This window comes from Ranitomeya variabilis, chromosome 2 (genome assembly GCF_051348905.1).
Source record: "Ranitomeya variabilis isolate aRanVar5 chromosome 2, aRanVar5.hap1, whole genome shotgun sequence".
Lineage (NCBI taxonomy): Eukaryota > Metazoa > Chordata > Amphibia > Anura > Dendrobatidae > Ranitomeya > Ranitomeya variabilis.
The window spans coordinates 20810160-20822873 of NC_135233.1; the positions used below are offsets into that span (position 1 = coordinate 20810160).

Sequence of the window (12714 nt, forward strand, 5' to 3'; positions counted from 1 at the left end):
GTGGGATGTTGCTGTCACTCCCTAGACATCTCGTCACGGCCGGAGGACTAATTACCCCTAAAGAAAGAAACAGGAATACTATCTTGCCTCAGAGAAAATTCCCAAAGGAAAGGCAGCCCCCCACAAATATTGACTGTGAGAGGAGAGGGAAATTACAAACGCAGACTGAAAACAGAATTTAGCAAAGGAGGCCACGCTACCTAGAAAGAAAAGACAGGAAAGAGTACTGTGCGGTCAGTCTAAAAAATACTACAAAATCCACCACAGAGAATACAAAAATCTCCACACCTAACTAAAGGCATGGAGGGTAACTCTGTGACTCCAGAGCTTCCAACTTGGCTGAGTTAATCTTAACACAGACAAAGCTGGACAAGAAAAAACATAGCAATTCACAGAACTATTAAGTCCACCACATGTGGACTGCAAAAACAGAGCCAGGACTTATCTTTGATGATTTGGACAATCCAGAAGGAGAAACCAAGCAGAGATGTGGATCCCTAGAAAACAATGGACAACTGGCACTCACTAAAGGAAGGAGCCAGACTAAATAGCCCAGTCCAAAGTGGAAGCAGCTGATGACTGTTGTGAAGGACAAACAGCAGCACTACCACTTATAACCACCGGAGGGAGCCTAAGAGCAGAACCCACAACAGAATTCACAACACAAAACATCCTAACAGGCCAAGTTACATGTTAACATAGGACCCTTCTTTGATATCATCTTCACAATTCTTGCATCCATTGAACTTTTTTCAAAGTGAGTTTTTGGAGAGTTTCTGCTCGTATTTCTTCCCTCCCAGAGCTGCTGGTTTGATGTGAACGGCCTCCCACCCTCATAGATCTATTGCTTGATGATATTCCGAAGGTTGTCTATGGGGCTGAGGTCAGGGGAAGATGGTGGCCACACTGTTATGACCCCAATGGCGAGGGTCTCAGAGAAACAAGTAAGTCTGCGACGTACAAAAATCCAGCTCATAGGGCAGTGGTAACTGGGTTGACCATATATCTACTCCTAACGCCAACACTAGCAGTAGCCGGGGAACATGCCTACGTTGGTCGCTAGATGTCTCGCGCCAGCCGGAGGACTAACTACCCCTAGAAGAGGAAAACAAAGACCTCTCTTGCCTCCAGAGAATAGACCCCAAAAGTAGGATAGTAGCCCCCCACAAATAATAACGGTGAGGTAAGAGGAAATGACAAACACAGAGATGAACTAGATATTAGCAAAGAGAGGCCCACTTACTAATAGCAGAATGTAGTAAGATAACTTATATGGTCAACAAAAACCCTATCAAAATCCACGCTGGAGATTCAAGAACCCCCGAACCGTCTAACGGCCCGGGGGGAGAACACCAGCTACCCTAGAGCTTCCAGCAAGGTCAGGAAACAGATTATATACAAGCTGGACTAAAATGTAAACCAAAACAAATAGCAAAAAGCAAGAAAGCAGACTTAGCTTAATCAAGCAGGAACCAGGATCAGTAGACAAGAGCACTACAGATTAGCTCTGATATCAACGTTGCCAGGCATTGAACTGAAGGTCCAGGGAGCTTATATAGCAACACCCCTGACCTAACGACCCAGGTGAGCATACAAGGGATGAATGACATACCCAGAGTCAAATCACTAGTAGCCACTAGAGGGAGCCAAAAGGTAAATTCACAACAGTACCCTCCCCTTAGTGAGGGGTCACCGAACCCTCACCAAGACCACCAGGGCGATCAGGATGAGCGGCGTGAAAGGCACGAACTAAATCGGCCGCATGCACATCAGAGGCGACCACCCAGGAATTATCCTCCTGACCATAGCCCTTCCACTTGACCAGGTACTGAAGCCTCCGCCTGGAGAGACGAGAATCTAAGATCTTCTCCACCATGTACTCCAACTCGCCCTCAACCAACACCGGAGCAGGAGGCTCAGCAGAAGGAACCACAGGCACAACGTACCGCCGCAACAAGGACCTATGAAATAAGTTGTGGATGGCAAACGACACCGGAAGATCCAGGCGAAAGGATACAGGATTAATGATTTCCAATATCTTGTAAGGACCAATGAAGCGAGGCTTAAATTTGGGAGAGGAGACCTTCATAGGAACAAATCGAGAAGACAGCCATACCAAATCCCCAACGCGAAGTCGGGGACCCACACCGCGGCGGCGGTTGGCAAAACGCTGAGCCTTCTCCTGTGACAACTTCAAGTTGTCCACCACATGCCCCCAGATCCGCTGCAACCTATCCACCACGGAATCCACCCCAGGACAGTCAGAAGGCTCCACATGTCCTGAGGAAAAACGAGGATGGAAACCAGAGTTGCAGAAAAATGGCGAAACCAAGGTGGCGGAACTAGCCCGATTATTAAGGGCAAATTCAGCCAACGGCAAGAAGGTCACCCAATCATCCTGATCAGAAGAGACAAAACACCTCAAATAAGCCTCCAGAGTCTGATTAGTTCGCTCCGTTTGTCCGTTAGTCTGGGGATGGAAAGCGGATGAAAACGACAACTCAATGCCCATCCTACCACAAAAGGATCGCCAGAACCTGGAAACAAACTGGGATCCTCTGTCCGACACAATATTTTCAGGAATGCCGTGCAAACGAACCACGTTCTGGAAGAACACAGGAACCAGATCAGAAGAGGAGGGCAGCTTAGGCAAAGGAACCAAATGGACCATCTTGGAGAACCGATCACATATCACCCAGATGACAGACATGCCCTGAGACACCGGAAGATCAGAAATGAAATCCATAGAGATGTGTGTCCAAGGTCTCTTCGGGACAGGCAAGGGCAAGAGCAACCCGCTGGCACGAGAGCAGCAAGGCTTAGCTCGAGCACAAGTACCACAGGACTGTACAAATGACCGCACATCCCTTGACAAGGAAGGCCACCAAAAGGACCTGGCCACCAGATCTCTGGTGCCAAAAATTCCCGGGTGCCCTGCCAAAACCGAGGAATGAACCTCGGAAATGACTCTGCTGGTCCATCTAGCAGGCACAAACAATCTGTCAGGTGGACAAGAGTCAGGCCTACCAGCCTGAAATCTCTGCAACACACGTCGCAGATCTGGAGAAATAGCAGACACGATAACTCCTTCCTTAAGAATACCCACAGGTTCAGCGACTCCAGGAGCATCAGGCACAAAGCTCCTAGACAGAGCATCGGCCTTCACATTCTTAGAACCTGGTAAATACGAGACCACAAAGTCAAAACGGGAGAAAAACAATGACCAGCGGGCCTGTCTAGGATTCAGGCGTTTAGCAGACTCGAGATACATCAGATTTTTGTGATCAGTCAAGACCACCACACGATGCTTAGCACCCTCGAGCCAATGACGCCACTCCTCAAATGCCCACTTCATGGCCAACAACTCCCGATTGCCCACATCATAATTTCGCTCTGCCGGCGAAAACTTCCTAGAGAAAAAGGCACAAGGTCTCATAGTAGAGCAACCAGGGCCTCTCTGCGACAAAATGGCCCCTGCCCCAATCTCCGAAGCATCCACCTCAACCTGAAAGGGAAGTGAGATGTCAGGCTGGCACAAAACAGGCGCCGAAGTAAACCGGCGTTTTAACTCCTGGAAAGCCTCCACGGCAGCAGGAGCCCAGTTAGCTACATCAGAGCCTTTCTTGGTCATATCCGTCAGCGGTTTAACAACGCTAGAGAAATTTGCGATAAAACGACGGTAGAAATTAGCAAAACCCAAGAACTTCTGAAGACTCTTAACTGACGAGGGTTGAGTCCAATCATGAATAGCTCGAACCTTGACTGGATCCATCTCCACAGCAGAAGGGGAAAAAATGAACCCCAAAAAGGGAACCTTCTGTACACCAAAGAGACACATTTACAAACAAAGAGTTTTCACGCAGAATCTCAAAAACCATCCTGACCTGCTCCACATGCGAGTCCCAATCATCAGAAAAAACCAGAATATCATCCAGATAAACAATCAAAAATTTATCCAGATACTTCCGGAAAATGTCATGCATGAAGGACTGAAAAACTGAAGGTGCATTAGAGAGACCGAATGGCATCACCAAGTACTCAAAATGACCTTCGGGCGTATTGAATGCGGTTTTCCATTCATCGCCCTGCCTAATGCGCACAAGGTTGTACGCACCACGAAGGTCTATCTTGGTGAACCACTTGGCACCTTTAATCCGGGCAAACAAGTCAGACAACAGCGGCAAAGGATACTGAAATTTGACAGTGATCTTATTTAAAAGCCGATAGTCAATACAAGGCCTCAAAGATCCGTCCTTTTTGGCCACAAAAAAGAATCCCGCACCAAGAGGGGAAGAAGAAGGACGGATATGCCCCTTCTCAAGAGACTCCTTGATATATGAACGCATCGCGGTATGTTCAGGTACCGACAGATTAAACAGTCTCCCCTTAGGAAACTTACTGCCAGGAATCAAATCTATTGCACAGTCACATTCCCTATGAGGAGGCAGTGCACTGGACTTGGACTCGCTGAAGACATCCTGATAATCAGACAAATACTCCGGAACTTCCGAAGGAGTAGAAGTAGCAATAGACACGGGCAGGGAATCCCCATGAATTCCATGGCAGCCCCAACTTGACACTGACATAGCCTTCCAGTCCAAGACTGGATTATGGGTCTGTAACCATGGCAAACCCAAAACAACCAAATCATGCATCTTATGCAGAACAAGAAAACGTATAACCTCCCGATGTTCAGGAGTCATGCACATGGTAACCTGTGTCCAAAACTGCGGTTTATTTTTTGCCAATGGCGTAGAATCAATACCCCTAAGAGGGATAGGATTTTCCAATGGCTCAAGAACAAATCCGCAGCGCTTGGCAAATGACAGATCCATAAGACTCAGGGCAGCACCCGAGTCCACAAACGCCATGACAGGATACGATGACAGTGAGCAAATCAAAGTTACAGATAGAATAAATTTAGGTTGCAAATTACCAATGGCGACCGGACTAACAACCTTAGTAAGACGTTTAGAGCATGCTGAGATAACATGTGTAGAATCACCACAGTAGTAACACAAGCCATTCTGGCGTCTATGAATTTTCCGCTCATTTCTAGTCAGGATTCTATCACATTGCATTAAATCAGGTGTCTGTTCAGACAACACCATGAGGGAATTAGCGGTTTTGCGCTCCCGCAACCGCCGGTCGATTTGAATCGCCAGGGCCATAGAATCATTCAGACCTGTGGGAATGGGAAAACCCACCATCACATTCTTAATGGCTTCAGAAAGGCCATTTCTAAAATTAGCAGCCAATGCACACTCGTTCCACTGGGTCAGCACGGACCATTTCCGAAATTTTTGGCAATACACTTCAGCCTCGTCCTGGCCCTGAGACATAGCCAGCAAGGCCTTTTCTGCCTGAATCTCAAGATTGGGTTCCTCATAAAGCAAACCGAGCGCCAGAAAAAACGCATCAATGTCAGCCAATGCCGGATCTCCTGGCGCCAGCGAGAAGGCCCAATCCTGAGGGTCGCCCCGTAAAAAAGAAATAACAATTTTTACTTGCTGAGCGGAGTCTCCAGATGAACAGGGTTTCAGGGACAAAAACAATTTACAATTATTCCTGAAATTTCTAAATTTAAATCGGTCTCCGGAAAACGGTTCAGGAATCGGTATCTTAGGTTCTGACATAGGACTTCTGATAACATAATCTTGTATGCCCTGCACACGAGCAGCAAGCTGGTCCACACTTGTAATCAAGGTCTGGACATTCATGTCTGCAGCAAACACAAGCCACTCAGAGATAAAGGGGAAAAGAAAAAAAAATGAGAGAGAGAAAAAAAAACTCAGAACTTTCTTTCTTATAATCCCGCTTCTGCAATGCATTTAACATTTAATACTGGCCTGGCAAACTGTTATGACCCCAATGGCGAGGGTCTCAGAGAAACAAGTAAGTCTGCGACGTACAAAAATCCAGCTCATAGGGCAGTGGTAACTGGGTTGACCATATATCTACTCCTAACGCCAACACTAGCAGTAGCCGGGGAACATGCCTACGTTGGTCGCTAGATGTCTCGCGCCAGCCGGAGGACTAACTACCCCTAGAAGAGGAAAACAAAGACCTCTCTTGCCTCCAGAGAATAGACCCCAAAAGTAGGATAGTAGCCCCCCACAAATAATAACGGTGAGGTAAGAGGAAATGACAAACACAGAGATGAACTAGATATTAGCAAAGAGAGGCCCACTTACTAATAGCAGAATGTAGTAAGATAACTTATATGGTCAACAAAAACCCTATCAAAATCCACGCTGGAGATTCAAGAACCCCCGAACCGTCTAACGGCCCGGGGGGAGAACACCAGCCACCCTAGAGCTTCCAGCAAGGTCAGGAAACAGATTATATACAAGCTGGACTAAAATGTAAACCAAAACAAATAGCAAAAAGCAAGAAAGCAGACTTAGCTTAATCAAGCAGGAACCAGGATCAGTAGACAAGAGCACTACAGATTAGCTCTGATATCAACGTTGCCAGGCATTGAACTGAAGGTCCAGGGAGCTTATATAGCAACACCCCTGACCTAACGACCCAGGTGAGCATACAAGGGATGAATGACATACCCAGAGTCAAATCACTAGTAGCCACTAGAGGGAGCCAAAAGGTAAATTCACAACACCACACCATGAGTTTATCTCCTTTTATGCCCATAGCAGCCAATGACTCAGAGGGATTCTTTGCAGCATGAGATGGTGCATTGTCAGCATGAAGATGATTTTGCTCCTGAAAGCACGTTTCTGCTTTTTATACCATGGTAGTTGTCAGTCAGAAACTCTATATACTTTGCAGAGGTCATTTTCACACCTTCAGGGACCTTAAAGGGCCTTACCAGCTGTTTCCCCATGATTCCGGCCCAAAACATGACTCCTCCACCTCCTTGCTGATGTCGCAGCCTTGTTGGGACATGGTGGCCATCCACCAACCATCCACTACTCCATCCATCTGGACCGTCCAGGGTTGCTTGACACTAATCAGTAAACAAGACTGTTTGAAAATGAGTCTTCATGTATGTCTGGGCCCGCTGCAACCATTTCTGCTTGTGAACACTGTTTAGGGGTGGCCGAATAGTAGGTTTATGCACCACAGCAAGCCTTTGGAGGATCCTACACCTTAAGGTTCGAGGGACTCCAGAGGCACGAGCAGCTTCAACTGTTTGCTGCTTTGTAATGGTATTTTGGCAGCTGCTCTCTTAATTCAATGAATTTGTCTGGCAGAAACCTTCCTCATTATGCCTTTATCTGCATGAACTCTGTCTGTGCTGTTTCAGTCACAAATCTCTTCACAGTATGATGATCACTCTTAAGTTTTTGTGAAATATCTAATGTTTTCATCCCTTCACCAAGGCATTGCACTATTTAACACTTTTCAGCAGCAGAGATATCCTTTTTATTTCCCATATTGCTTGAAACCTGTGACCTGCTTAATAATGTGGAACATCATTTTTAAGTAGTTTTCCTTTAATTAGAATCACCTGTAAAACTAATTATCACATGTGTTTTAAGATTGATTTCAGTGATCCACTGAGCCCTGAGACACAATACCATCCACGAGTTTATTTGAAAAACAAAACAATTAAATCTTTATGACACTTAAATCCAATTTGCATAATAATTTGGAACACAGTGTACATGTTCAAACTATCACACTGCCTATATTATGGGTTTTATGGAATTGTTTGGGCCACTGTCTGGTTTGTCCTTTGTGCATATTATATATTTTGTGTTCTGGATAGAAACATCTGCCACTATCTCTACACACTTATAAGCACTATATTTTCTATGGATTTTCTCAATTTTTATACATAGATTTCTGATATTGTACTTTGTTTTCTTGCCGTTATGCTATTATATTAATAAAGATTTTTGTTTAATAAAAAACTAAATTGCAAAAATAAGGAAGTTTTGTTTTCTTTTTCCAGGTGAAGTCGAGTCGAGAGTCTTCAATGGACATCACTATTTGTCACCCTATTATGAAGTAGAAACTAACAATATCAGAATGTCAGTGTTGGCCAATGCAACCACGGTCCTTCAGAGCACAGATTTAGTTACAGATACTTCTTGTCCCACATCACTGTCTTTGCATGAGAGAATTCACAAAAACGAAAGGCAATTTCAATGTTCTGAATGTGGGAAATATTTTAGTCGGAGATCTGCTCTTGTGGACCATATGAGATTTCACACCGGTGATAAGCCGTTTGCATGTCCAGAATGTGGGAAATGTTTCCCTCGGAAACCAAATCTTAAGAGACATCTAAGAAGTCACACAGGGGAGAAGCCATATTCATGTTCAGAATGTGGGAAATGTTTTATCGAAAAATCGAGTCTTATTGACCATCAAAGAACTCACACAGGGGAGAGACCATTTTTATGTCTTGAATGTGGGAAATGTTTTAGTCAGAGACAACATCTTGTGGGACATCGACGAACGCACAGAGGGGAGAAACCATTTTCATGTTCAGAATGTGGGAAATGCTTTGTCTACAAATCAAGTCTTGTTATACATCGGAGAACCCACACAGGGGAGAAGCCATATTCATGCACAGAATGTGGGAAATGTTATGGCCATAGATCAGGTTTTGTATATCATTTGACTACTCACACAGGGGAGAAGCCATTTTCATGTACACAATGTGAGAAATGTTTTCTCTACAAATCAGATCTTGCTAAACATCTGATAACTCACACGGGGGAGAAGGCATTCTCCTGTTTCCAATGTGGGAAATGTTTTAGTGAAAAATCGACTCTTATTAAACATCAAATAATTCACACAGGGGAGAAGCCATTTTCATGTTCAGAATGTGGGAAGCGTTTTAGCCACAAATCGACTCTTATTAAACATCATAGGACTCACAAATAGGACATTTTAGTGTTCTGATTGGAGGAAATGTCTCAGGTGTGGAACTTTGTGATGTTCATCTCCTTGATATAAATAAACAAGAAGAATCTTCAACTTCACTAAGTTAGTTTTGGTCTTTTGTATCAGTGTTGTAACATCTGTGACTGACAGTTTCTGTCGCCTATATTTCTACTTCAGTCTTGGGTGGCACCACTTTTTGTTGTGGGTGACACGTGACTGTGGCAGTCATGTTAAACTTCTGGGACTTTTGGTGCCATGCGGTTAATTCTTGTCTTGTTTTGGTTACTTCCTCCTGAGAGACTTGGGCAGGACTGCTTGTTAATTAAACCCCCGGGCCGCCAATGACTTCCACTGACAGTCAATAAGTTCTGCTTATCTGGTCTAAAGACTTACCATGGTCCTTGCTTCTCTCTGACTTATCCCAATTTCTGACTTGCTTGTATTTTCACCACCCGTGACCTCTTGGTATCAATCCAGTGTGATGACTTTCTTCTCAACAGCTTGCTCCACCAGTCAGCAGCTGACTCTGTGGCCCCAGGCCATGGGCGCCTGTGTAAGTCTAGATCCCTGTATATGGGCTAAAGTCATGTGATAAGGCTTCTTAAGGGGTTGATATTGACTTTAAGGATTTCTACATCCAATAGGTGGCTATAGAAGCACTAGTCACAGGCTGCAGAAGTCACACTAGCAGTATTTGGTCAGTATTTTACATCAGTATTTGTAGCCAAAACCAGGAGTGGAACAATTAGAGGAAAAGTATAATAGAAACATCTGCACCACTTCTGCATTTATCACCCACTCCTGGTTTTGGCTACAAATAGTGATGTAAAATCCTGACCAAATACTGCTAGTGTGACGGCAGCCGAATACTCGTCTTCTCTGAAGAGGTTATTTGCATGTTTAATTCTCAGAGGAGCATTGCATGGGCTATTAGTCTCTTTATGCCAGCTTAGCACTCTATACAGGGAACAATGATCCCTTTAGAACTGATGTCAGAGGCCTCTCATCCAGCCAAATCAGAACTCCTGCTTTGCACTGATGTGGGGCAAGCACCCCAAAACACATATCTGCAAAATGGAATTTCTGGTTTAGTTTCTCATCCTAAGTCATTTGGCAAGGGTCAATAATGAGTCGATATTGACTTTTAAAATTGCTGTCCCTAACAGGTGGAGCTAAAATTCAGGTTCTCTTTCTCTCTGAAGAGGCTATTTGCAACTAATATTGACATGTGTATTTACTGTCAAACTAGTAGAATTAAACTGATTTTAATTTTAGTTGAGCACCAGGATCAATATACCAGGAGATATCGGATCAAAGAAAAGAGGGCAAGACAAAGGGATAGTCAGAACAGGTTCCAAGGATCAGGCAGCAGAAGATCAGAACAACAGAATCAGGTAGACACCAGGAAGCCAAACTACGTCTGGCAGGGATCAGAGGCAGACAGCTCAGTGAAATAACTTGGGCAATCTCCAGAACTGAACTGAAATTAGTCCCGCACCTCCAAGTCACAGATTGGACAGATTGCTGTCAATAAAAACACTGACAACTCAACATGACCCAGTTTCCATACGACAGTACAGCAATCACTGAGAGGAGGAATTGTAAAAACATGAGATTTCACAGGCTGAGGGTAGTAGCGGCAGTGATAAGGAAACGAGGAGACTGTCATGTAGTGACAAGAGACTGTGGGCACCTACCCGATCCCTTAACCTAGAGGGCACCCTAGTCTATCCCTGTTCTCTCGTACCTTGCTATACTCCTATCTTAACCCCTATCTGTTCCATGGCCCACCCAGGGAAGTGGGAGACCAAAGTGTATTGGAAAACACCAACCAGACAGGGGTAAACAAACAGGGATAAGAAAAAACTACAATAATGCAAATACACTCACAAAACAACAGAGTGAGAAACAGGAGGAATGGGAGGCACAAACCAAATGGGAGAGGATAAGGATAAACATGCAAACCAACTCCATGCAGAAATCTCCTGAAAAATTCTCCAAACGCTTACTCCAAGCACTGAACATCTCCTTCAACTCCAAACCAAGAAGTGCAGAAACTATCACTGGCAACTCTCAAGTGCCATTAAATCAATGGTGCTATATAAATAAATAATAAATGATTGCTAATGTAAAGTAAAGATCACCGTGCTGCAATACAGGTATATGAGCCTGCAAAGTACCTGGGGTTGATATGTAGTAACAAAAGGACTTACTTGGCTGGGCTTCCAGGACTGCTGATGTGCTTCACTGATGGCTGGATGGTGGGCGCGTGGAGAGGCCGAGGTGTGGGGAGCGTCCTCCAATGGTGGCAACTCTCGCAAGCCCCGGATCCGGAGGATGAAGTTGCACGTGTACCAGATCAGTGAACTAGCGGCGGGCTCTGGCCGGAAGCGCCGCCGCAGTGAGACAAGTTAGCAGGTTGCCGAGGGAACGTGACATCACGTAGGCAAGGACGAGTAGCCCTGATGAGGAGGGACCACTGTCCCTCGAGGCGCGTTGGTTGACTGCTGTCCCCTCCACGCACCCGTCCTTGCCTTTATAATAATAAAATGCCACCTTCCCCAGATTATAATCATGAAAATGTCATAATACTGTAGTGTGCAATATTCAAATATGATAATTGGAGGCAACTTGTTTTTTACTTTATATTCCAGACACTTTGCTGATATTCACTGACAGCTATCAGTTTTGCTATATATACAGTATATATATATATATATATATATATATATATATATATATATATATATATATATATATATACAGTGGGGCAAAAAAGTATTTAGTCAGTCAGCAATAGTGCAAGTTCCACCACTTAAAAAGATGAGAGGCGTCTGTAATTTACATCATAGGTAGACCTCAACTATGGGAGACAAACTGAGAAAAAAAAATCCAGAAAATCACATTGTCTGTTTTTTTATCATTTTATTTGCATATTATGGTGGAAAATAAGTATTTGGTCAGAAACAAAATTTCATCTCAATACTTTGTAATATATCCTTTGTTGGCAATGACAGAGGTCAAACGTTTTCTGTAAGTCTTCACAAGGTTGCCACACACTGTTGTTGGCATGTCGGCCCATTCCTCCATGCAGATCTCCTCTAGAGCAGTGATGTTTTTGGCTTTTCGCTTGGCAACACGGACTTTCAACTCCCTCCAAAGGTTTTCTATAGGGTTGAGATCTGGAGACTGGCTAGGCCACTCCAGGACCTTGAAATGCTTCTTACGAAGCCACTCCTTCGTTGCCCTGGCGGTGTGCTTTGGATCATTGTCATGTTGAAAGACCCAGCCACGTTTCATCTTCAATGCCCTTGCTGATGGAAGGAGGTTTGCACTCAAAATCTCACGATACATGGCCCCATTCATTCTTTCATGTACCCGGATCAGTCGTCCTGGCCCCTTTGCAGAGAAACAGCCCCAAAGCATGATGTTTCCACCACCATGCTTTACAGTAGGCATGGTGTTTGATGGATGCAACTCAGTATTCTTTTTCCTCCAAACACGACAAGTTGTGTTTCTACCAAACAGTTCCAGTTTGGTTTCATCAGACCATAGGACATTCTCCCAAAACTCCTCTGGATCATCCAAATGCTCTCTAGCAAACTTCAGACGGGCCCGGACATGTACTGGCTTAAGCAGTGGGACACGTCTGGCACTGCAGGATCTGAGTCCATGGTGGCATAGTGTGTTACTTATGGTAGGCCTTGTTACATTGGTCCCAGCTCTCTGCAGTTCATTCACTAGGTCCCCCCGCGTGGTTCTGGGATTTTTGTTCACCGTTCTTGTGATCATTCTGACCCCACGGGGTGGGATTTTGCGTGGAGCCCCAGATCGAGGGAGATTATCAGTGGTCTTGAA

At 44.7% G+C, this 12714-nt stretch overlaps 2 protein-coding genes across 2 annotated transcripts in view; both read left to right on the forward strand.

Moving 5' to 3' along the window:
* Positions 1-8978, forward strand: part of LOC143804205 (uncharacterized) — a 30482-nt gene extending 21504 nt beyond the window's left edge. The window contains exon 2 of the mRNA XM_077282065.1: positions 7919-8978. Within this exon, the coding sequence (XP_077138180.1) occupies positions 7996-8856 (861 nt within the window). The 5' untranslated portion in view covers positions 7919-7995 and the 3' untranslated portion in view covers positions 8857-8978. The remainder of the gene's footprint in view (positions 1-7918) is intronic.
* The window catches only part of LOC143808908 (uncharacterized), an 86767-nt gene that overhangs the window by 50825 nt on the left and 23228 nt on the right, over positions 1-12714 (forward strand). The gene's annotated exons all lie outside the window — the stretch shown is intronic.